This window comes from Mandrillus leucophaeus, unplaced genomic scaffold (genome assembly GCF_000951045.1).
Source record: "Mandrillus leucophaeus isolate KB7577 unplaced genomic scaffold, Mleu.le_1.0 Scaffold1165, whole genome shotgun sequence".
Lineage (NCBI taxonomy): Eukaryota > Metazoa > Chordata > Mammalia > Primates > Cercopithecidae > Mandrillus > Mandrillus leucophaeus.
Genome location: NW_012099932.1, coordinates 305,997 through 333,427, shown reverse-complemented (window position 1 = coordinate 333,427; position 27,431 = coordinate 305,997). Strand labels below are relative to the sequence as shown.

At 39.0% G+C, this 27,431-nt stretch overlaps 1 protein-coding gene across 1 annotated transcript in view; it reads right to left on the bottom strand.

Moving 5' to 3' along the window:
• Positions 1–27,431, bottom strand: part of LOC105553366 (WD repeat-containing protein 70) — a 332,864-nt gene that overhangs the window by 185,859 nt on the left and 119,574 nt on the right. Inside the window, exon 9 of the mRNA XM_011999421.1 lies at positions 5,910–5,986. Coding sequence (XP_011854811.1) covers positions 5,910–5,986 — 77 coding nt within the window. The remainder of the gene's footprint in view (positions 1–5,909; positions 5,987–27,431) is intronic.

Here is a 27,431-nt window from a genome sequence, read left to right as displayed (position 1 = left end):
CGGCGAAGTTTCAGGATACAAAATTAATGTACACACATCAGTAGCTCTGCTATACACCAATAGCAACCACACTCAGAATCAAATCAAGAACTCAACCACTTGCACAATAGCTGCCAAAAAAATAAAATAAAATAAAATACTTAGGGATTTACCTAACCAAGGACATGAAAGACCTCTACAAGGAAAATTACAAAACACTACTGAAAAAAATCGCAGATGACACAAATTGAAACACATTCCAGGCTCACGGATGCATAGAATCAATATTGTACAAATGACCATACTGCCAAAAGCAATCTATAAATTCAACTCAATTCTTATCAAAAGACCACCTCATTCTTCACAGAACTAGAAAAAACAACCCTAAAATTCATAAGGAACCAAAAAAGAGCCCACATAGCCAAAGCAAGACTAAGCAAAAAGAATAAATCTGGAGGCGTCACATTATCTGACTTCAAAGTATACTATAAGACTATAGTCACCAAAACAGTGTGGTACTGGTATAAAAATTGGCACACAGATTGTGGAACAGAATACAGAACCCAGAAATAAAATCAAATACTTACAGCCAACTGATCTTTGACAAAGCAAACAAAAACGTAAGTGGGGAAAAGACACCCTATTCAATAAATGGTGCTGGGATAATTGGCAAGCCACATGTGGAAGAATGAAACTGGACCCTCGTCTCACATCTTACACAAAAATCAACTCAAAATGGATCAAATACTTAAATCTAAGACCTGAAACCGTAAAGAGTCTAGAACATAAAAAAAAAAAAACCCTTCTAGACACTGGCTTAGGCAAAGACTTCATGACCAAGAACCCAAAAGCAAATGCAACAGAAACGAAGATAAATAATTGGGACTTAATTAAACTTAAAAACCTTCTGCACAGCAAAAGAAATAATCAGCAAAGTTAACAGACAACCCACAGAGTGGGAGAAAATCTTTATCATCTAGGCATCCGACAAAGGACTAATATCTAGAATCTACAAGGAAGTCAAATACATCAGCAAGAAAAAAAAAATCCATCAAAAAGTAGACTAGGAACATTAATAGACAATTCTTTTTTTTTTTTTTTTTTTTGAGACAGAGTCTTGCTCTGTCACCTAGGCTGGAGTGCAGTGGCATCATCTTGGCTCACTGCAACCTCTGCCTCCTAGGTTCAAGCGATTCTCCTACCTCAGCCTCACAGGTAGTTGGGACTATAGGCACGTGCCACCATGCCTGGCTAGTTTTTTGTATTTTTTGTAGAGACAGCATTTCACCGTGTTAGGTAGGATGGTCTCAATCTCGTGACCTCACGATCCGCCCGTCTCAGCCTCCCAAAATGCTGGGATTACAGCCGTGAGCCAACACGCCCGGCCAGAATAGACAATTCTTAAAAGAAGATACACAAATGGCCAAAAAGCATATGGAAAAATGCTCAACATCACTAATGATCAGGGAAATGCAAATCAAAACCACAATGCGATACCACCTCACTCCTGCAATAACGGCCATAATAAAAAAAAATCAAAAAATAATAGATGTTGGCAGGGATGCAGTGAAAATGCAACGCTTACAATCTTCACACTGCTGGTGAGAATGTAAACTAGCACAACCAAAGTGTGAAGATTACTTAAAGAACTAAAAGTAGATCTACCGTTTGATCCAGCAATCCCACTGCTAGGTGTCTACCCAGAGGAAAAGAAGTCATTATACAAAAAAGACACTTGAACACGCAGGTTTATAGGGTCACAATTTGAAATTGCAAAAACATGGAGCCAGCCCAAATGCCCATCAATCAACGAGTGGATAAAGAACATGTGGTGGGGTGTGTGTGTGTATAGGTATATATATGTGTGTGTGTGTATGTGTGTATATATATACACCTATACACACACATATATACACACACACACACATACATACACCATGGAATACTACTCAGCCGCAAAAAGGAACAAAATAATTGCATTCGTAGCAACCTGGATGGAATTGCAGACTATTATTCTAAGTGAAGTAACTCAGGAATGGAAAACCAAACATTATATGTTCTCACTCACATGTGGGAGCTAAGCAACGAGAACATAAAGGCATAAGAATGACACACTGGACTTTGAGGACTTGGGGGAAAGGGTGGCGAGTAGCGAGAAGACTACCCATTGGGTATACTGTAAACTGGTCAGATGATGGGTGCACCAAAATCCTAGAAATAATCACTGAAGAACTTATTCATGTAACCAAATACTACCTGTTCCCCAAAAACTTACTGAAATTAAAAATTTTAAAAACTTATTTTTAATGTTTGTTGCGTATCACTGGTCTTGAAATATAAGATTCAAAGCTTCTCAAATTATTTGACCACAGAATGCCTTTTGTCAGACTTCTGATTTACACAGCCTGGAAATCAATTTGGGAAAGGCTACTGGAGTGCTCATAAAAGTTAAAACATTGTCAACTATGAGAGCCCACCATTCATACTGATCCATTAATAGTTTTGAGAACAATGTTTTTTTCCCAACTGCTCTATTCAACTTAAGTTTTAACCAGAATAGCCCAAGTCCTCTGTGGTCCTGTAGTGTATTTGTTTTCTTCTAACATTAATATCAATTATTCATTTTCTTATCTTAAGACACTATATAAAGTCTCTGCTGCATAAGTCTCTAAGTAGTTGTGGGCATCGCTGTCTTGTTTCCTATTTAAATGCAAGTAGCTTCAGTACTTCAATATTTAATACAATATTTACTTTAAATTTTAGTCACTAATTTTTATCAGATTTGGGTGATTTCTTCCTATCTGCATTTTACTTAGAACTTTTACCAGGAAAGACTAAATTTTATCAAATGTCCACTTTTATCAGATTTAGGTAATTTCTTCCTATCTGTATTTTACTTAGAACTTTTACTGGGAAAGACTAAATTTTATCAAATGAATCACATGATTTTCACCTTTCATTTGTTCAGTAATGAAGTACATTGAAATATCCTGGTGGTAAAATATCCTTATATCCTAGAATAAACCTTACCTAGTCATGCTATATTATTAATTTAGATTGCTGATGAAGTTCATTCCCTAACGCTGAAATAAGAAACGTAACTTTAAACAAACATACCTTAACTATTTGGAAAGGTAATTATGCAGCTAAAAAGACTAAGGTAGGAAAAGAAATTAACACTACATAATCTGATTTACCAGAAATTTTAATCAAATGTATTTATTTTATTTTAGTCACATTCTTATTTGTATAGATTGACAAATTTCCATTTCTTTTAGATCAAGTTAATTTTTTTGATTCCTCTATGAAAGTAAAATTATGTCATCTGTCTTCCAAAGATATATTTCAGAAAACATAAAGAATATGAACAGCAACTGTGAATATTAAGGCAAATTTAAGTATCAGAAAGTTGAAAGATGAAAAACAAAACCTAAAAATAAAAAAGTTCTTTTTTAATTAATGATTCACCTAAATAATACCACTTATATTTTTTTAACTTACAAGATTTTTTATTGCAATTTTCTCTGTAATCATACAACGTGCATTCTTGTGAACTACTTTTAATACAATAATGAATCATACAATGTAACAATACAGGGGAAAGTTGCTCAAATATTCCCTATAATATTCTTGAGTCATGGATAAGCAGATATAAATGCAAAAGAATCTTAACCATTTAATCACTGGCAAGGATGTTGAGAAAAAGGGAACCCTCATACACTGTTGGTGAAAATGTGAATTAGTAAAACCATTATGAACAGTTTGGAGTTTCCTCAAAAACCTAAAAACAGAGCTACCATATGACTTAGCGAACCCACTGCAGGGTATATATCCAAAACAAAGGAAATCAGTACATCAAAACGATATGTGTGCTCCTATGTTGGTTGCAGCACTGTTTGCAATAGCCAAAATTCGGAAGCAAACTAAGCGTCCATCAACAGATGAACGGATAAAGAAAATGTGGTACATACATGCAGTGGAGTACTATTCAGCCATGAAAAAAGAATGAGATCCAGTAACTTACAACAACATTAATGGAGCTGGAGATCATTACGTTAAATGAAATAAGCCAGACATGCAGACAACCATTGCATGTTCTCACTTATTTGTGAGATCCAAAAATCAAAACAATGGAACTCATGAACATAGAGAGAAGAAGGATGGTTACCAGAGGCTGAAGAGGGTGGCAAGGTATGGGAATGAGGTAAGGATGGTTAATGGGTAAAAAAAAAAAAAAAAAGAAAGAAAATATATACACATATATATATATATCATGAATATGGCCTAATATTTGATAGCACAACAGAGTGACTATAGTCAACAATAATATAACTGTACATTTTAAAATAACTAAAAGAGGCCAGGCACAGTGGCTCATGTCTGTAATCCCAGCACTTTGGGAGGCGAAAGTGGGCGGATCACCTGAGTTCAGGAGTTTGTGACCAGCCTGCACAACATGGTAAAACTCCATCTCTAGTAAAAATATAAAAATTAGCTGGGCATGGTGGCAAGCACCTGTAATCCCAGCTACTTAGGAAGCTAAGGCAGGAGAATCACTTGAACCCAGGAGGTGGAGGTTGCAGTGAGCCAAGATCGTGGCACTCTAGCCAGGGCGACAAGAGTGAAACTCTGTCTCAAAAAAATAACATAACATAACATAACATAACATAACATAACATAACATAACATAACATAACAAAACAAAATAACTAAAAGAGTTTAATTGGATTGTTCGTAACACAAAGGATAAATGCTTGAGAAGACGGATACCCATTTTACATGATGTGATTATTATGCATTGCATGGCTGTATCAAAATATCTCACATACCCCATAAATACATATACCTACTGTGTACTCACAAAAATTAAAATAAAAAAATTTTAGGGTCTGGTGTCGTAGCTCACGCCTATAATCCCAGCACTTTGGGAGGCCGAGGCAGGCAGATCACCTGAGGTCAGGAGTTTGAGACCAGCCTGGCCAACATGGTGAAACCCCATCTCTACTAAAAATACAGAATTAGCCTGGTGTGGTGGCGCACGCCTGTAATTCCAGCTACTTGGGAGGCTGAGGTAGGAGAATCATTTGAACCTAGGAGATGGAGGTTGCAGTGAGCTGAGATCACGCCATTGCACTCCAGCCTAAGCAACAAGAACAAAACTCCATCTCAAAAAAAAATAATATTTAATAACCGAGAAAATTTCATTAATTTGCTTCAATGTGATGCTGGTATTATGAACTGAAATTACACCAAATTTAATCAATTTCCTTGATTATTCCTTTCAAAATCAATCTGAGCCAATAAGCTTATGTTAGCTATTAGACTCAGATGGAAATAAGTCTTTATTATAAAAATAATTAGTCACAACTTCAAAGCCCTTTGAGTCCACTTAATAGCATCAATCTGATCCAATCTTAAAAAACTCTACAGAAATTTATACCACTCTCACTTTCACAGTGTCCATTTTTGTTTAATCAACTACTACACTATCAGATAAAATCAAAGTAAAGAACAAGGATATACAGGCTGGGCACAGTGGTTCATGCCTGTAATCTCAGCACTTTGGGAGGCTGAGGCAGGCGGATCATTTGAGGTCAGTTCGAGACCAATCTGACCAATATGGTGAAACCCCATCTCTACTAAAATACAAAAATTAGCCAGGTGTGGCGGTGGGCACCTGTAATCTCAGCTACTTGAGAGGCTGAGGCAGGAGAATCACTTGAACCCAGGAGGTGGAGGTTGCAGTGAGCCAAGACTGTACCACTGCACTCCAGCCTGGGCAACAGAGCAAGACTCCCTCTAAAAAAAAGAATATATAAAGTCAGAATTCCTAATATTCCACTTACTACTTTACCGCCAAGATTGTAACAATACAAATGTTAAATATCTAAAGATATGAATGTATTAGATGAATTATCAACAATACTCACGCATCATTTGAGCAAGTCATAAATTCTCCCTTTATTTTGGGATGCCATGAGCCAGTATGAAGCATTGCTGTATGACCCTTAAAAATAAAGACAAAGGGGAAAAAAAAGATGTTTTAAAAAGGTAAAAAATAAACTGACTAGAAACTGACATGTCATTTTTAAATGTAAAAATTTTTAGTTCCCCCAAAAGTGTACCATTTTAATTATAAACCTATATTATTTTATCCCAATTTTCTCTCATAACATGCTTTGTTTATTTTGCTTTAGCTCTTTGTGTACCACCCCGTGCCCACCTCAGGAATTAACTCAGTGCTTGTATGTAACAGGTGCTTAATAAGGTGGGAAATGGAGAGGAAAATGACATCCTTTCCTTAGGGGGAAAAAAAAAGGAAAGGTAAAGCCATAATAAGAAAGACAGGTCTTCTTCAAAGATCATAACTCCTTTCTTCAGTGGAAGACAATCAAAAATAGAAAGCATTTACAAATAAGCAAGGTGAAGGCAAGAAATTGGGAGGGAAATCCGTATTTCCTAAAAATGTGTCAACAACCTTGATTCTACAATGCCTCTGTAAAAATATGTATGTGAGAAAAGGAAGAATATATTTTAAGTGATTGGGGAAAATTAGCCCCGCTAAGTATAGAGAATATAAAAATACTATAATTAAAACAATGTGATGCTGGTATATATAAACTGACATATACACCAAATCAACTAGAGTACATAGCAAACATAAACACACACATACACACAAATGCCTACTTCCCTCTTAGGCAGCAAACTCAGCTAGAGTGGTCTCATACAGCAAGTCAGATTTACGTGGGACAGAAAAGAGCCTGGTCCTTTTTAGTATAATAACTGCAGTATCTCTTACTCTGACACAGCTCAAAATAAAACTATGATTAAAGAAGTAAAATGGACACATTTAAATGACTTACAAGAAAAATAACAGTAACTCTCTGGAAAGATACATGGGCCTGGAGATCATCTTCAGCCAAAGTTGTCTACAATGCCTCAAACAGTATCTGGCCAAGGCCTGCCATTCTGTTCATGTTTACAGAATACAAATGAGGGGAGGTGGAGACTCTTAGCCATGTTAGAGGCATGAATTGAACCAATACCTGGAAGGACTAGATGGCAAGTCTGAGATCTCATTTTCCACCCCTGAACTCAACGCTTGCACATCCAACTATCTACTTGACATTTCTATCTGTATATCATAGGCATCTGGAACACAATAGGTACAAGGGAAAATCTTGATTCTTTCTGCTCACTTTATTTTCTATCAGTTTCTTTCCTAGTAGCTCAAGCTAAAAACGTGGAAGTTGTTCTTAAATATTCCCATAACCATAGCCCTAAAACCTTCTATCTACACAGATTCAATTCACCAGCTATTCCTGTCAATTCTATCCAAAATACATTCTATTTCTATTCACTTTCTAAAATCTATTCACTTTTCTCTTTTTCGTCACTATCACTTATTCTCTCACAACATTCTCTCATGCTTCTACATCAGTTAATATGTACTGTAACAGGTTTGTTATTAATCTCTCTGCTTTTTCCTTTTTTTTTTTTTTGTTTTCTTGAGACAGGGTCTCACTCTGTCACCCAGGCTGGGGTGCAGTGGTGTGTGCACAGCTTACTGTAGCCTTGGCCTCCTGAGCTGAAGTGATCCTCCTGTCTCAGCCTCCCAAGTGACTGGGATTACAGCAATGAGCCACCATGCCTGGCTAATTTTTGCATTTTTTGTAGAGAGGGGGTCTCACCATGTTGCCCAGGCTGGTTTTGAACTCCTGGGATCAAGTGATCTGCTCACCTCGCCTTCCAAAGTGCTGGGATTATAGGAGTGAGCCACTGCGCTCACCTCTGCTTTCATTTTACCTCATGTGCTCTACATAGCAATCAGCATAATCCTTTAAAAATATAGTTCTAATGCAGGAACAGAACACCAAACACTGCATGCTCTCACTTTTAAGTGGGAGCTGAACGATGAGAAGATGAGAACACATGGACACATTGTCAGAGGAACAACATGAACTGGGGCCTCTCGGGGGCGCAGGGTGGAGGGAGGGAGAATATCAGGAAGAACAGCTAATGGATGCTGGGGTTAATACCTAGGTGACGGGTTGATCTGTGCAGCAAATCACCATGGCACACATTCACCTATATAACAAACCTGCATATCCTGCACATGTACGCTAGAACTTAAAATAAAAGTTAATGGAAATAAAATACATATATATGTGTGTGTGTGCATGTGTGTGTGTGTATATATATATAGTTCTAAATATGCCATAATGTCGGCACAGTGGCTCATAACTATAATCCCAGCACTTTGAGAGGCTGAGGCAGAACAATCACTTAAGGTCCGCAGTTTGAGATCAGCCTGGGCAACAGAGTGAGATCCTGTCTCAACAAAAAATAAAAATAAAAACTTAGCTGAGTGTAGGGTAGACATCTATAGTTCCAGTTATTAGGGGACTAAAGTGGGAGGATCACTCGAACCCAGGAGTTGGAGGTTACAGTGAGCTATAACTGCACCAGTGCACTCCAGCCTAGGTGACAGTGTCAGTCAGACACCATCTCAAAATAAATAAACTGATCAATTTAATTAAATTAAAATGCCACTTCACTGCATATAACCTTTTGCTGGCTTTATAACCTTTTACAGAGTGTGATGGTTAATACTGAGTGTCAACTTGATTGGATTGAAGGATACAAAGTATTGATCCTCAGTGTGTCTGTGGGGGTGTTGCCAACAGAGATTAACATGTGAGTCAGTGGGCTGGGAAAGGCAGACCCACCCTTAATCTGGGTGGGCACAATCTAATCAGCTGCCAGCATGGCTAGAATATAAGCAGGCAAAAAAATGTGAAAAGAGAGACTGGCCTAGCCTCCGGGCCTACATCTTTCTCCCATGCTGGATGCTTCCTGCCCCCGAACATCAGACTCCAAGTTCTTCAGCTTTAGCACACAGACTAGCTTCCTTGCTCCTCAGCATGCAGATGGCCTATTGTGGGACTTTGCAATCATGCCAGTTAATACTTGATAAACTTCCCTATATGTATATTCCATTAGTTCTGTCCCTCTAGGGAACTCTAATATACACAGTCCACAACGAATTTTATTTTCTGGCTCCACATTCCTTGCAACTTCACTTATTTTGTGTTCCCTCATGACCAACACGTACCAGCCACTTCCTTCCTTTCAGTTCCTCCAATACGCTCAGCTCTGCTCCATATCAGGCCCTTCTTATATGCTTTCCCATATGCTGGAAAGCTCTTTTTTCCACTTTCCCATGACTGGCTCCTTCTCATTATTTCAATCTCAGTTTACATGCCACTTGCTCAAATAAGTATTCCCTGGTCCTCTATGTAGGTAAACATGACCCATGAGATTGTTCTTTACCTTAGTATCTGTGCGTTTCCTTAATAATAGACATCATAGTTTGTGGTTCTTTATTCATTTTTTGACTTTGGAACAGTGTAAGCATTTTACATATTCACACAAAAAAATAAGGATGGGACAACCAAAAACTGAATATAAACAGGAACAAATCAACCTTACATTTAAAATGAGTAACACATATACTGAAAGAATAAACAGAAGGTAATACCCCAGAAAACTATCTACCCTATAAGTGGGTTGATGGCTCCCAAAAAGATATGTCCATATTCTAATCCCAAGAATATGTAAACATGACCTTATTTTGGGAAAGGGTATTTGCAGATATAATTAAGAATCTCGGCTGGTTGCGGTGCCTCATGCCAGTAATCCCAGCTCTTTGGGAGGCCAAGATAGGCAGATTGCTTGAGCTCAGGAGTTCGAGACCAGCCTGGGCAACATGGCAAAACCCCATCTCTACAAAAAAAAAAAGAAAAAAAATTATCCAGGCATGGTGGCACACAATGGTAGTCACAGCTACTCGAAAGGCTGTCACAGCTACTCGAAAGGCTGAGAGGGGAGGTTCTCTTGGGCCCAAGAGGTTGAGGCTGCAGTGAGCCATTATCACACCACTGCACTTCGGCATGAGCAAGACAGCAAGACCCTGTATCAAAAACAGAAACAAAAAAATCTAGATGTGATCCTGTGCAGGCTCTAAATCCAATGTCCTTATAAGAGACAGAAGACAGAGATAAATCTAAATGTCCTTATAAGAGATAGAAGACGACTGGGCATGGTGGCTCACACCTGTAATCTCAACACTTTGGGAGGCCAAGGCAGGCAGATCACTTGAGCTCAGTTAGAGACCAGCCTAGGCAACATGGCTAAATCCCATCTCTACAAAAAATACAAAAATTAGCCAGGTGTGGTGGCAGGTGCCTGTAGTCCCAGTTATTTGGGAGGCTGAGGTGGAGGATGGCTTGAGCCCAGGAGATGGAGACTGCAGTGAGCCGAGATCACACCACTACACACCAATCTGGGCAACACAATGAGACCCTGTCTCAAGAAAAAAAAATTAAAATAAAATTTAAAAAAGAGAAGAGAAGACACAAAGAGAAGGCTATGTAAAGACAGAGGCAGAGAACGGAGTTATACAAGCCAAGGAATACCCCAAGTCATCAGAAGCTGAAATGGGCAAGAAAGGTCATTCTTGCCTACAGCCATTGGAAAGACCCTGATCTTGCCAACACCTTGATTTCAGCCTTCTGGCCTCTGTAATAGTAAAAGAATATATTTCTGTTGTTTTAAGACACAAAGTTTGTAGTAATTAGTTAAAATAGCCCTAGGAACCTAGTACATATTCTCAGTCTAAGACCAAAAGAACTGTAAATAAATATTGAATTCTAATTAATACTTTTGTTTCTTTTTTGCAATGGTATACATTAGCAATTCGGAAACTGCCTCCAATATAATGAAGAACTAAGCCAAGAAGGAAATGTGTTGGGGATAATTAGAGTAAGGGTTAGCCCTGTTGGAGAAGATAGTTACAAAAGCGAAAAGGGGGAAGACTAGAACGAACTCTCTGATGTTAAATAGAAATTAGGGGTAGCAATGTGAACTCATGACTTTTTACTAGGTAGATTAAATTGTTATATATGTATATATGTGTTAGTTATTCTCTAGTTCTGTATGTTAAGAATGTCTAGAAGTAATATACTCCAGCAAAACTAACACAGAGATCCTGGTCTCTAACAATCACCTCCCCCTAAATGGAACCAGGACTTCTTGCAAAAATTATTGATTACAGAGATGGGATAGGAAAGGAGCAAGATGAACTTGGAATATTTTGTTGTATTTAAAAAAAAAAAAAGAAAGTACTACAAAGATGATGGACACATGTTAAAAGGATAAAGCACATGTTGAAGAGCCTTCTGCTGGCTAAATCTGCAACAGTTAGGGCATCAAGATAAATAATGATAGTAACTAATTATAAACCATTGACTAAGACAAGAACCATTGAGTGTATACTAATATAATAAATATACAAAGAAAGCTCTTCCTTTTAGTGGAATGCTACTGATAAACATAAAATGAATGATAGAGTTAAAAGATCAGCATTTTGCAATCAGTAATAACTGATTCAGGAAAGAATCAATAGATGCTAAAACCGAAGAGGAAAGTTTGAAAATGATTATTTACAAAGTCTCAACATCTCCCTGCAAATTACTTAATAATTGCAATGAGAACACAGTAACTTTATAGTGGAAAAACCTGGTAGACACCACCTTAAACAAGTGATCTAGGTGAACATCACCAACGCAAGGACAAACTGAAACTGACATCACATACTTCCTGATATGACGAAGAAATGAAGACACAATATTATTTCTGTCACAGTCCTTCTAAAAGTGCATAACCTGATTCAAACTATGAGGTAAAATCAAATTCTACATTTTATCAAATCACTGACCTGCAGTCCTCATAAAACGTCAAGGAAAAATAAAGACCAAATAATGCAGAGAAGCCATTACCAATTAAAGGAGACAACAGATACGATGATTATACACAATGTGTGATCTTGATCAGAGCCTGGAACTGGTGAAAAAATCATTAGAGAGACTGTTGAGATAATCAGTGAAGCATGAATATGGAATGTGATTTAGATAATAGTATTTTATCAGTGTTAAATTCATGGCTATCCACCAGGCATGGTAACTTGTGCCTGGTAGTCCCAGCTACTAGGGAGGCTGAGGCAGAAGGATTGCTTGAGCCCAGGGATTCTAATCCAGCCTGGGCATCAAAGCAAGACCCTGTCTCTTAAAAAAGAAAATTATGATTATGTATGAAAATGTAATGTTATTAGGAAAACCTCACTGAAGAATTTAGGAGTAAAAGAGCATGACCTTTACAACTTACTTTCAAAAGCTGAAAATTAAACACATATATATGTGATTTATATGTATATGCATGTACATATATATATGAGAGTGTATATACAGGCGGGATAGGAAGGTGGGTTAGTCTGTATTAGTCGAGTGAGGAATGGAGGAGGGAAAAGGAAGGAAGGGGTAAGGTGAAAATAAAGCAATGAGACAAAATGTTAGCAATTGGTAAACCTGAAAAAGAAGTATAAAGAAGCTTTATACCCCTTTTAACTTACAGCTATTCTGTAAGTTTAAAATTATACCAAAATAAATAATTTTATTAAGTTTTTTTAGGGGGGGGTGTTTGTTTGTTTACAGATGAGAGTCTCACTCTGTTGCTAAGGCTCAAGTGCAGTGGTGCGACCACCACAGCTCACTGCAGCCTCAACCTCCTGAATTCAAGAGATCCACCCACCTCAGCCTCCCAAGTAGCTGGGACTACAAGGCAAGCACCACTACACCCAGCTGATTTTTTATTTGTTGTAGAGATGTGGTTTCTGCTATGCTGCACAGGCTAGAAACTAAATGCTTTTTAAAAAAAATATTCTGGCTGCTCAGTGAAGGCCTGTTTAAACAAACAAACAAACAAAAAGAATCTATAGGGCTGCTCAGTGAAGGAAAGCCTGTTGAAAAAGAAAAAAAACAAAAAAGAATCTATAGGTCCAACTGGGAAGATGTTAATATGAGGCATGCAAAGATCGACAGTAACTTTGACTAGGCAGCAGCACTAAGTGTTGACAAGTGAGTACACATTCTTTGCAAGTGCACACAAAACATGCACTAAAATCATATTCTAAGTCACAAAACACACTTCATCAGATATTTCAAAAACTAAAATTATTCAAAATATGTTTCCAAGGGCTGGGTGTGATGGCTCATGCCTATAATCTCAGTACTTTGAGAGGCTGCCAAGGTGGGAGGGTCACTTGAGGCCAGAAATTTTTTGTTGTTTTTAATTTTTTTTAAGTATGTTTCTAGATCATAAGAGAATTAAATTAGAAGCCAATAAGAAAAGTCTCAAATACTTGTATATTTAAACATCACACTAATAACCCATGGGTCAAAAAGGTAATCCCAAGTGAACTGAATAAAAATGAAAATATAACATCTCAACGTTGTAGGACACAGTGAAAGAAATGCTTAGAGCATTTCTATTAGAAAATAAGAAAAGTCTCAAATTAATAATTAAAGCATCCATCTTAAAATACTAGAAAAAGAAGGCAAGTAGAAGGAAATAAATCAATAAAGTTGATAAACTTTTAGCCAGAACAAGAAAAGGAAAGAGAGAAGACACAAATTACCAACCAATTCAGGGAAAATTAGGAGATATATCACTACTGACCCCAAAGAAATATTACTATTATAATAATCTTATGCACATAAATTCGATAACTTAGAGGAAGGAATAGTTCGAATAGTCCTATATCCACTAAATATACTGAATTCATAGTTAAAAGCTTTCAAAAACAGAAAAGAAAACCCCAGCCCAGTTGGCTATACTGGCAAACGCTACCAAACATTTAAGGAAGACATAACACCACTTTTTCACAAGTTTCCCCAAAAGAGAATTGAACAGTACACTTCCAAATTCATTTTACGAAGTTAGAATTACTCTGATACCAAAATCAAGTAGAATATGACATAAGAAAGCTACAAAACAACATCCCTCATCAACATCAAAGCTAAGATCTTTGAAAAAATATTAAACTAGTATGTAAAAGGAATAGTACATTGCAACCAAGAAAGCTTTGTTCCAAGAATACAAGTCTGGTTTAACAATCAAAATCAATGTAATTAACCACATTAACAGAATAAGATAAAAAACTCAGAAAAGGCATTCGACAAAACTCAACATCCATTCATGATAAAAACTCTCAGTCAATCAGTGATAGAAAAGAACTTACTCAACTTGATAAAGCATATTGTCTTAGTCAGCTAGGGTTGCTATAACAAAAGACCACAGACTGGGTGGCTTAACCACCATATATTTATTTCTCATAATTCTGGAAGTTGGTGAGGGATCTCTTCCCGGCTTGCAGATGGGCCACCTTCTCCTGTATCTTCATACGGTCAGGAGAGTGGAGGCTCTGAAGGGCACTAATCGCATCATAGAGAATCCACCCTCATGACCTCACCTAAACTAATTATCTCCCAAAGGCCCCCACCTCCTAATACTATAACATTGCAGGTGATGGCTTCAATATATAAATTTTTGAGGGATACAAACATTCAGTCCATAATAGGTACATACAAAAAACCTACAGTTTAATAACATATTTAATGGTAAAAGATCAAATATTGTCTCTAAAAGTCAGGTTTTAAGCAAAGATACCTAACCCACCACATTCACATTCAACGTCAATCTGGAAGTCCTAGTAAGTACAATAAGGCTGGAAAAAAAAATAAAAGGCATTCAGATTGTAAAACATTCATTCCAAGACACAATGACCATTTATGTAGAAAATCCCATGGAATCTATTAAAAAAAATTTTCAAAAAAGGCAATAAAATTTCTATGCACTACCAATGAACAGTTAGAAACCAAAAACTATTTTAAACAGTCTATTTGTAATAACTCAAAAAAACAAAATGCTTAGGTATAAATCTAATATAATCAGGATCCCTATGTTGATATACTATAAAATGTATGTGAAAGAAACAGAAGGCCTAAATAAGTGGGGAGATATACTGTGCTGATAAATCAGAAACCTCAAAACAGTGAAAACTTCAATTCTCCAAATTGATCTTTAGACTCAAAATAATTCCAAAGAAAATTCCAACAGGGTGATCTTGTGGAAGCAGAGAGACTAGAATGATAGTTACCAGTGTCTAAGAAGTGTAGGGGAGGGCAGAAGATAAAGAGAAGTCAGTTGATAGGTTCAAACACACAGTTAGAAAGAATAAGCTCTCATGTTTGACAGCACAGTAGGGTGACTACAATTAATGACAATGTCTCATGTATTCTAAAACAGCTAGACGGGAAAACTAGAAATCTTCCCAACACATAGAAACAATAAATGTTCAAGGTGATGGATACCTCAAATATTTAAACTTGATTACATATTCTCTACATATAATATCACATGTACCCCATAAATATGTACAAAAAGAATGTATCCACAAAATAATTCTAACAAGATTATTTGTAGATATAGACAGGGTGATTCTAAAATTTACATGAAAAAGTAAAGAAATTAGAATAGTCAAAATCATTTTTAAAAAAAGAAAAAAAAGTTGGAAAACACCCTACCAAATTTAAATTTACGTTTGCTAATATGTAAGAAATATTTAAAAGCTGTAGTAGTAGGATGACTGGTCAAGCCCTGGGTGTGGGACAGAGTGTGTGTGTGTGTGTGTGTGGTGCATCCCCAAGGGCAGGAAGGTGGCAAAGGGAGGTGAATCCGAGTGGGTGGAGGGAAGGGAAAGGCGGGAGGAGAAAAAGGTGGGAGGACGACCAGGTAGGAGGGTGGTGGCTCAGTCAGGACCCAGCGGGGCAGCGAAATGAGGCGGGTGACCCTGTTCCTGAGCGGCAGCCCCAAGAACGGAAAGGTGGTTGCTATATATGGAACTTTATCTGATTTGCTTTCTGTGGCTAGCAGTAAACTCAGCATAAAAGACAGCAGTGTGTATAATGAGAAAGGTGGACTGACTGATGATATTGCTTTGATCAGGGATGATGATGTTTTATTTGTGTGAGAAGAAGAGCCATTTATTGATCTTCAGACAGATTCTAAGCCTCTGGAAGGATTGTTAGGATTCCACACAGACTGGCTAACATTAAATGTAGGAGGGCAGTACTTTACAACTACATGGAGCACTTTAGTGAATAAAGAACCTGACAGTATGCTGGCCCACATGCTTAAGGACAGAGGTGTCTGGGGAAATAAGCAAGATCATAGAGGAGCTTTCTTAATTGACCGAAGTCCTGAGTACTTTGAACCCATTTTGAACTACCTGCATCATGGACAGCTCATTGTAAATGATGGCATTAATTTATTGGGTGTGTTAGAAGAAGCAAGATTTTTTGGTATTGACTCATTGATTGAACACCTAGAAGTGGCAATAAAGAATTCTCAACCACCGGAGGATCATTCACCAATATCCCAAAAGGAATTTGTCCGATTTCTGCTAGCAACTCCAACCAAGTCAGAACTGCGATGCCAGAGTTTGAACTTCAGTGGTTCTGATCTTTCTCGTTGGGACCTTCGATACATTAACCTCAAAATGGTCAATTTATGCTGCTGCAGTCTTGCACATGCAAATCTTTGCTGTGCAAATCTTGAATGAGCTGATCTCTCCGGATCAGTGCTTGACTGTGCAAATCTCCAGGAAGTCAAGATGCTCTGTTCTAATGAAGAGGGAACATCTCTGAAACTGTAATTTTGAGGATCCTTCTGGTCTTAAAGCCAATTTAGAAGGTGCTAATCTGATAGGTGTGGATATGGAAGGAAGTCAGATGACAGGAATTAACCTGAGAGCAGCTACCTCAGGAACTGATTTAGAGAACTGTGATCTGTCTGGGTGTGATCATCTTCAAGAAGCCAACTTGAGAGGGTCCAACGTGAAGGAAGCTATATTTGAAGAGATGCTGACACCACTATACATGTCACAAAATGTCAGACGAGAATTTCAGGGGCTGAAGGAAGATGTACAAGATGAAAACGCTTTCCTTATCACTTTTCTTTCTCCACCCACTCAGTTGTCTAGAAGTAACACTGCAAGGAAATTTTTAAAAAACATTTAGAGGATTAGGCTTGTTTCTCAGTGGTGCGTAAGGGAAAAAATTGACTTTTTTTCCATATTCTGATTTTTAACAGAAAAGCACTCATTAATAGGTGTAGGGAAACTAGATATTGCTGCCTTCTGAACGGGGTAGGGGAGTTTACCTGGTTTTATGACCAGGAATAGTATTTATTATATTTGTTTTTAAATAGGCATGATGTGGAAATACCATCTTGGTTTGAGATGCATTTGAGCATTTTAATTTATGGAAAGCACAACATATGCAATTTTATTTATTGAATACCTAGAAGCAGTATGGATATTTAAATTGTTCAAACTTTATGAAAACTTTGAAAAGTTCAGGTTTATAAATAGCTTTAGTGATGCCTCCCCTCTTTAAATACCTGCCACACTATATGAATATGGTGAGATCAGACTCCCTAAGACTCCTTTCAGGTTCATTTTTACAATGTTTACTTTTTAGAACAAAACAGTGGCTAAATTAAAGTAATATCCAGTTCTTACTGATTGAGACAGAGTGGAAAGAAAGACATCATTGTACATCACTGTCATTCCAAAGGTACAGTGGAACTCTGGATGGAGGAAGAACTTACCTATCACTACAACACTATCTATAAATGAGCATTTCTCAAAATTTCATTCTAGGCAAGTTCCACTCAACACCAGACCAAGCAATTCTATTCACACTATTAGCCTAGTTTTCCCATACAATCGGCACAAGCATAGGAATATACTTCAAAACCAAAAAACCAAGGTACATCATTAATATTCATTTAATTCAAATACCAAATAATTTACCAAATGGTATTTTGGTATTTACCAAATACCAAACAAATAAAAAATTTGTGCAACCAAAGTACTAAAAAATAAAATGATTTAAATCCAAAGGATTTCCAAGGGTCCCATTAATCTCTTTTGAAAGGGTCCCATTAATCTCTTTTGAAAGTAGAAATTTGTCAGCCTACGCTTAAGAAAAAAAAATTTTTAAAAAAAGAGAAAAAGAAAATACCTATTATCAAGGGCAAACAACTTCAGGGCAAAGAAATAGCTCATTGTACTCCCTCACAGTTCTCAGTATAGAACTGTGGCCAAAGGCCAGATTGCATGCAGAAGGAAAGGAAAGGGAAGAGGGAAGGGAAGGGAAAAGGGAGGGAGGGAAAAGGGAGGGAGGAGGGAGGATGAAGGGAAGATGGAGGGAGGGGGTGAGAGGGAGGGAGGGAAAGAAGGAGGCAGGGAGGGAGGAAAAAAGAGGAGTGAAAGAAAAGAAAGAAAATAATTTCTAGTCACTAGTGGTTAACAGGGATCTGGTCTGATTTTGCCCCATCAGATATCTGCCTCTGAGCCAGGAAACCAGTTCATGATTTGCAATAAAAGAAACATTCCAATAATCCAAGACATGCCCAGACTTTGAGGACTTAGATTCTAAACTACCTTGTCTTCCCCAATCTTGTACACTACACTGTACTCTCATTCTCCTCCACTGATAACTAAGCTCCATCTCCACTGACATCTCTGCCTAGTCTCTTAATCCAATGCACAGCCTGCTTATGTCAGTTCCTAGTTTACCAGCTTCCTCTCCTCATTCCCAGACTCAAGAATTCTACAGACGGCTGCTACTCAATTCCAACCTTAGAACCATACTTCTTGTACTTTGTCTAAACAGCAACCCAACAACTCCCTCAACCCATGCAGGTCTTAAAGGCAGACCCCAGAAAGCAGCTCTTTTACTGATATTTATTGCTTAGAGTTGAAATATCACCTTGGAATAGAAAGGTTATTTTTTAATAAAAGAAAATTACCCCTATTGCAGAAGACATTAGCGTGTCCGGAATTGGTTCCTTCCGGTGGGTTCTTGGTCTTGCTGACTTCAAGCATGAAGTCATGGACCCTCAGCAGTGAGTGTTACAATTCTCAAAGATGGTGTGTCCAGAGTTTGTTCCTTCATATGTTCAGATGTGTCCAGAGTTTCTTCCTTCTAGTGGGTTCGTGGTCTCTCTGACTTCAGGAATGAAGCCGCAGACCTTCAGTGACTGTCTCTTAAAGGTGGCGCATCCGGAGTTGTTTCTTCTTTCCGGTGGGTTCGTGGTCTCCCTGATTTCAGGAGTGAAGCCGCAGACCTTGCAGACCTTCGCAGTGAGTGTTACAGCTCTTTATAAAGGTAATGCAGACCCAAAGAGTGAGCAGCAGCAAGATTTATTGTGAAGAGCCAAAGAACAAAGCATCCACATCGTGGAAGTGGAACCTAGCGGGTTGCCACTGCAGGCTCGGGTATCCAGCTTTTATTCCCTTATTTGGCCCCACCCACATCCTGCTGATTGGTCCATTTTACAGAGTGCTGATTGGTCCATTTTACAGAGTGCTAACTGGTGCGTTTACAAACCTTTAGCTAGACACAAGCCCTGATTGTTGCATTTACAATCCTTTAGCTAGACAGAAAAGTTCTCCAAGTCCCCAACCCAACCCAGAAAGTCCAGCTGATTTCACCTCCCATTAGGATAAAAGGACATGTGGTCACCTTCGCTGTTAAGTACCCAGAATAAGAACACAGATAGTAGATTAAATGGAAAAAATCTACAAGACTGTGAATGTTGTTTCTTATTTGTAAAGACAGGAGCATGACAAAGGCAATGGGAATGTTAAGTGCCCTTGTGTTAAAACAGTGACCAAAATTAGTCATAACAAAATGAAGTTCAACTAAGGATTCTTAAATGGATCTAAACAGATTCAGTACCATGACTAACATTAGTGGAAAAACTTTTAAAGAGACACCTATTAAAGAACAGTTAGTGACTAAACACTTTTTCATCAAATAAACTACTTTTTCTCTCTTCTTCCCTTATCTAAACATAGGCACTCCTGAAAAATATCTCTTCCTTTATTTAACAGCCTTAACTAGAAATAGCCTAGAAAAAAGAATTAAGCAAGTATTTATTTCTCATAATATGCTATACTTTGAGAGAGGACATTAATTATCCATGACCAACATTGGTTTCCGGTTTCCTCAAAACACACACACACACACAGAGAGAGACAGAGAGACAGAGACAGAGATTGTTGATAATCTGCCTGTACTCTTATGGCTGCCCCAATGACAAGAGTTATAAAAACAGCTCCCTTTGTAACAGTGCCATCTGTAGTTACTGAATGATTTGGGGCTCCATGACCCACAAAATAAAAGTACTCATGCCTTTGGCATGATGAGCTAACAAAGCCTACCCCTAAGAAGAGACAAAATGCAGCGGAAAACAGCAGGGAATATACTGGGAACTGAGATCCAAAAGTTCTTAACTAGATTCCAATCACCAGCTTTCAGGAATTATCAGATCTCCTGAAATGGTCAACAAAAATTTGTGTGAATACATTTCGCTGGGGAGAATATTCATACCTTAAATGCAGGAATTTGCACACATTTTTTCTAAAGCATCAGATCACATTTTAGGCTTTGTGGGTCACATGCTCTCTGCTGCAACTACTCAGCTCTACCACTCCAATTCAAAGGGAGCCACAGGGAATAGTAAATTAATGGATGTGTCTATGTTCCAATAAAACTTTTATTTACAAAAACAGGGTGGTGGCTGGATTTGCCCCAAGGCCATGGTTTGCCAACCCCAACACACTCTTAGTCATTTGCTTGCATAAACCAAGGATTCTAACGTCCAAGTCTAATTCCTGAGTAATTTTAATATCTATTTGAATACCTCAAAAACAAATTCAATCTTCCTTGGCCTACTCAATTCTGATGACTTGTTATAAGATATTTCAGCAGTGCCAACTATGGCTAATTCTGCCACTACCATGAATGGTCATAATATGTTTCTAAAATCCTGAACTCTCAATATTTACTGATTTAACAAATATTTATCACCAAATATGTTTCAGGCTCTAGATATTCCACTTACTGGCCACACAACCTCCTATCTTGCAGTTTTTTGAATTTTTAAATTTTCAATATCCTAAACTTTAACCACTCTCTCAGCAGAATCCTGAGTGTCCTTTTGTTGAATCTACAATGAAGTGCTTTTATTCCAAAATAACCTCCTCCTGTTCTCCCCTGCAGTCACTGTAGTCCATCCAAATACCTAGGCTCCTGAATAAGACTCAAGAATAGGATATGAACATGCAGAATGATTGTTTCTACAAATTTACATTTCGTAGCCCATAATACTTCCATAATTCTTCCAGTAATGCTTCTCTTACAACCATCAAAAGCTATTCTACGTCTTTACAATTCTACTGAAGGCCCTATCCCAGTATCTCCCAATACAAAACTAGGAAATGACTCTGCTAATAGATGGTGGCATTATTCATTTCCTATCTCAGGGTACCACTTATAAATATAGCTGCATATGAGCTCATTCTTATCCCTTCCATTTCCAGTGCAAAAGTACTCCGGCCGGGTGCGGTGGCTCACACTGTAATCCCAGCACTTTGGGAGGCCGAGGCAGGTGGATCCTTTGAGGTCAGGAGTTCGAGACCAGCCTGATCAACATGATGAAACCCTGTCTCTAATAAAAATCCAAAAATTAGCCAGGTATGATGGTGGGCGCCTGTAATCCCAGCTACTTGGGAGACTGAAGCAGGAGAATCGCTCGAACCCAGAAGGCAGAGGTTGCAGTGAGCAGAGATCACGCCACTGCGCGACAGAGTGAGACTCCATCTGAAAAAAAAAAAGTATTTTCTCCTCCTACCCAAAAGCTAACTCCTGCTCTTTGTTTGATCACAATCCCTAACAATTCCTCAAGGACTTTCATCATTACTTAATATGTTTGGTTTTTATAGAACTGCATTAGTTTTCCATTGCTCTGTAACAAATTACTAAAAACCTAGCGACTGAGTACACCTCTGATTTATTACCTAACAGCTGCGTAGGTCAGAAGCCTGGCACAATGTAGCTAGATTCTCTGCTCAGGATCTCACAGACTGAAATCAGGATGTTAGTAGGACTGTACTATTTTCTAGAGGTTCTGGGAAAGAATCTGCTTCCAAGTTTATTCTGGTTGCTGGCAGAATACAAGTTTCTTGTGGTTGTAGAACTGTGATCTCTATTTGCTTGCTGCCTGTCAGCTGGGGCTACTCTTAGCTTTCTAGACACTATGTGCAATCTCCACTAGAAAGAACATGAGAAAGATTCTCCTTTGCTGACCTTGAAGACAGAGGGATCTACGTGGCAAGGAATGCATTAGGAATGCTGACCTGGTAGAGTGCAGTCTTACTGACATCCTGATTTCAGTCTGTGAGACCCTCAGCAAAGAAATGTAGCCACATTGTGCCAGACTTCTGACCTAAACAGCTGTTAGGTAATAAATTGGGGGTGTACTAAGTCCCTGGTTTTTGGTAATTTGTTATAGAGCAACAGAAAATTAATGCGATTCTGTAAAAAACAAACATATTGAGTAATGATAAGAGCCATGCCCACAAATCTTTGCAGAACAACCTGTTTTTTATCTATAGCTGTTGTTTAACTGGTTAAGGAGCAATACTCTTAAGCTTCCTAGACATCACCTGGTTTGGCTAAGAAGATCTATGAGGCACACCCTTAATTTCTTGGAAGAGTCCAATGTGACTGAATACTCTCACCTTTTGATCTTTCTGAAGTTATTATACAGCCACATCTCTGGCTTTCTCCACACCATGTTTTCAGAAGTTATTGCTGTATGTTAGCGTCCTTTGTCATCTCGATAGGCTAAAAATTAACTAAATCATCTAGTCTTGGTTCCCTTTTAACAAAACTTCCCTTGGTTTTCTCGTATTTCACTATAAGAAGCAAGAAGAAACCAGGCAGCAACTTCAACATTTTGCTTAGAAATCTCCTTGCCTATATATTCAAATTCATCACTCACAAGTTCTGATTTCATCTTCAAAACCAGCAGCAGAGAAGCTCCCTGACATCAAGTCCCTCCTACACTTAGAATACCTTTTGCCAGGAAGAGCCCAACTGCTTTTAAGTGCTCACCTGATGAGGCTGGATCCACTGAAGGCAATCTTCCTTTCTTAAAGTCCATTGTGTCTATAATGTAACCATAGGAGTGACTAGCCCATTATACTTGTAGTTGTGCCCATCACAACTACATTCAAGGAGAAGTGCCGGGACTCTTAGGAGCCATCTTAGAATTCATACTACAACAAGAGCTTTGGGTGTAGCAATTCTGAAACTACTTTCCATGTACTGTAACACTGAACAAATGAGTAAATATAATTATGATGTTAAAAGCCACGTTCTTCACTGTTGGAGAAGTGAATTACGAATATGGAATGGGAAAAGGATAGAAAGTTGTATTAGAATTAGATGTATCCAAATGAACTCATAATTTTTTACATATTTTAATTTTTAGATTGGTTTATCTCCCTCCTAGCTTTGTCTTTTGAGGCTAGAAGCAATGGCACCCAACAGCAATGAATATATCCAGAGTGCCAAATCTTAATTTCTAAATTGATTTCCCTGTTGAATGAAGCCATGGATCACTGGAAAAATAGGTAGGATCAAGTTAGGGAAAATATAAGATGACCCTGGAACATCTTGCTGTGCCAAAATGTAAGAAAGTACTCCAAAAGTGATGGAGACATGTCAAAAGGGTAGAAGCCAATGTTAAGAAGTTTCTATTAGATAAAAGCTTCGGTAAATATTTAGAATATGGAAAGAAATAAAATGTACTTCAAATCATTCAATTTTTTAGTTATATCTATTATTAAAACCTTAAGTTAACAGTTTTCTTTTACTTAAGAAAATAAAAATAAACCCAAAACAGTTATTTTAATAAAAATTAAATATTTTAAGTTCTTAAGAAAAAGTATTCACCAGTAAAAAGACATGACTAATATATTTCATCTCCAAATAATAAGTGCCATTTTTTTGGAATGGCTGGGTATCAGAATGACTACATGTACTATTCAAAAATAAATAAAACATTTGAAAACTCTTCTAACTTCCATGACTAAGGTCTGCTAATGGAGATATCTCCCACTAAAACGTCCAAGCATTCTAAGGTATCCTGAACCTGCCTTCTCCACCTTAGTCATGTAATTTAAAAATAAATGGCAGAGAATTGCTTTCATGTTGAAAAGAAAAAGCGTTGAAGACAATCCTGGAGAAAGGCACTTAACAATATCAGCTCTAGATGAATTGATAAAAGAAAGCTTATGGAGGACTTCAAGATGGCTAACTAGAAGCACCAGACACTCACCTCCTCTATAAAGAAAAGCTTAATGAGTAGATAATCACACTTCAAATACAGCATCAAAGAGAGAATGCTGGAATTCAGCAGAGAAATGAGAGGCACTGAAGAAGAAGAAAGCAAGGCACATAGCCCAGCCAGAACGAGCTGGGAGTCCTATGGGGCTCCTCAGTGTGGGGAAAAGGTGAGTAAAAGATCCCCAGCATCCAGATTCTCCCTGTAGATACCTGCAATCCTAGCCATAGCATAGCCCCTTAACCCTGACAAGTTGAGACTGGTATAAACAAGCTTCTAAAGACGAAGCTCACAATAGGTTCCACACACACCTGGAAACCGAAGCACCTGCAGCATGGCACGAATTTGAGAGCCCAGCCCCCACCAGTCTGCTTTCTGTTCTGGGGCCAAACAGTACCTGCATCTCAACATCCCTGGAGGCCCAATGACATCCCCTCATATCCACTGGGAGGGTGGTAGCACATGACCCCAGTTAGACCCAGCACAGCAGCAATATCCCCAGCACTCTAGATCACACAGCATCCAGTACACTGAAGAAAGGACAACGGAGAGCTCTGTGGATGCTGCCTCTAGGACAAAGGGAGCCAAAGTGCACACTCCCTAGAGCCCAAACCCACCTGCCTCAGGTCATTGCCACTGAGAGTAACCTTGCCCACCCACCACCCCCAGCAGCAAGGCCCCAGCACACTAGCACATGCCCTGAGGGCAGGCTCTCCCTGCCTACTGCTGCAGCCAGGGACCAGAGCCTAAGAATCACCTGCCTGGGGCAGGTACCACAGACAGCAACCCTGCTACCCACAACAGTAGGACTGTGGTACATGTGCCTTGAGGACAGGCTCACCCCAGCCAATGCAGCCAATGCCACAGGGAATAGGGGAAGTGGAGACAAAGCATGTGCTCTGCAGAGATTGAGATGTATCTGCCTGAGATGGCTGCCACTGGCATCAATCTCCCTCACCACCACTGTCACGGCACCTTCCCCTTAGCAGAGCTGTTCATGTCCACATGCCCTGAGGACAGGCTCTCCCTGCCTACTACTGCTGCTGCAACCACCACCCAAGGACACTACCCAGGACATAGGGATCACCCAGCCCTGCCCAACACAGCCTGCATCTGTGCACAACATCAGAGGCCTTAAGGATAGTCTCACAAGGCCTGGCACCAGCAACCCCAGTGCTCTCTATCACAGTGCTCAGGGTCCTGTGGATTCCCCTGCACCATCAGTCACCTCAGGCACACGCACATAAAGAGACCAAACAGCCCCAGAATGCCTGCCGCACCCCAGCACACCATCTGAAGGCCTAGGAATTGCCCCCATCCCACTTACCACAGCCTATACCCATTTGGAACAACAGGGGGACCTGATGACAGCCCCAAAATGCCTGACACTGTCACCCCCCGAGTGCCCTACCACACCACCCTAGACCTGACAATGTCACCCCAACCAAGTGCCCTACCACACCATCCTACCACATAGCCTAGGGATTGCTGTGCCCCACTGGTCACTCCAAGCAGGAGTGTGTACTACCAGACAGCCTAACAACAGACCCAGAAAACCTATTGTCAGTGCCTAAGCATGCCGTCTAAAGGCCTGGGGGATCACCCTGCCCAGTCCACCACTGCTTGTATCTATCTACACCTTCTAGGGGCCGGAGGACAAGGTTGCTCAGCCTGCCACCACCACCAAACCTGGCACCCACCCATGTGCACCACCTGGGAATCTGAAGACCAGGCTGCCCAGTCTGTCGCAGCCCCCACTAACATCAGTCTGTGCTACCTGGAAGCCCAGGTGTTGCCCTGCCACTTATACTGCCATCACCAACACCATGCACAATGCTCGGGGGCCCAAGGACTGGCCCACCCACTCAACTCACCACTGCCACTACTGGCACCTGAAAAAGCCACCTGGAGGCCCAAATGTCAGCCTGTCTGAACCTACTAACACCAGTGCCCATGTATTGTGTGCAAGGGCCCAAGAACAGGGACGTTCAGCCCACCATTGCCACCACTGGGGCCAGAAGACTGGCCCACCTAGCATTGCTAAACCTAATAAATCCTCACCACAGCCTCCACTAACAAATTCACCTAAGCCTCTGAGGAAAACACAGACACCACTGACAGGGTTTAAAGCCAGAGAAGTCATATGGAGACTACACTACTACAAACATCCAGAATCATTGCTGAAAGTGCCCTATCCAACCAACACCATAGATACATCTAGAGGAAAAAGTATTCCTCTATGAAAGCCAATCCAAAAAACTGGAAGAAGTAACTGTTACACGAGTTGCACAGATAACAGTATAAGAACACAAGAAACATGAAGAAGCAAGGAAAAGTGACACCTCCAAGGGAACACAATAATTCTCCATTACCAGATTCCAATGAAAAGAAAATATGAAATGTCTGAAAAACAATTCGAAATCATAACCTAAAAGAAGCTCAGTGATATACAAGAGAACACAGATAAACAACGCAAAGAAACCAGAAAAAACAATTTGGGATATGAATGAGAATTCACAAAAGATAAATAAATTATAAAAACAAACAAAATCTTAGAAGAATTCAATAAATGAAATAAAAAATACAATTGAAAGCTTCAACAAGAGACTAGATCAAGCACAAGAAAGAATTTCAGAACTTGAAGACAGGTCTTTCCAAACAGCCCAATTAGACAAAAAAAAAAAAAAAAAAGGAAAGAACAAAAAAGAATAAAGAAAGCCTATATAATGTATGGGACACCATAAAGCAACCAAATATTTGAATTTTGGATGTTCCAGGAGGTGAAGAGATCAATGGCATAGAAAACCTATTTAATACAATAATCGTTGAAAACTCCTCAAGTCTAACAGGAGACTTAGACATCCAGATACAAGAAGGTAGGAGATTCCCATATAGATACAACCCAAAAAGGTCTTTTTAGTGGCACATTATAGTCAGATTGTCAAAAGTCAAAGAGAAAATTCTAATAATAGAAGGAAAAAAAAAAAAGTCTAGTCACATATAAGACCACACCCATCAGACTTAACAGTGGATTCCTCACACAAGCCTTATAGGCCAGAAGAGAATGAAATGATATTGTCAAAGTGCTGAAAGGAAAAAAAAAAATGCCACCCAAGACTAGTACACTCAGCAGTTATAATGAAGGAGAAATAAAGTCTTTCTCAGGCAAACAAAAGCAGGGAATTCATCACCACTAGGCCAGGCCTACAAGAAATGTTCAAAAGAGTCCTACACCTGGAGGCAAAAGAATGACAACTATGGGCTGGGTGCAGTGGCTCACTCCTATA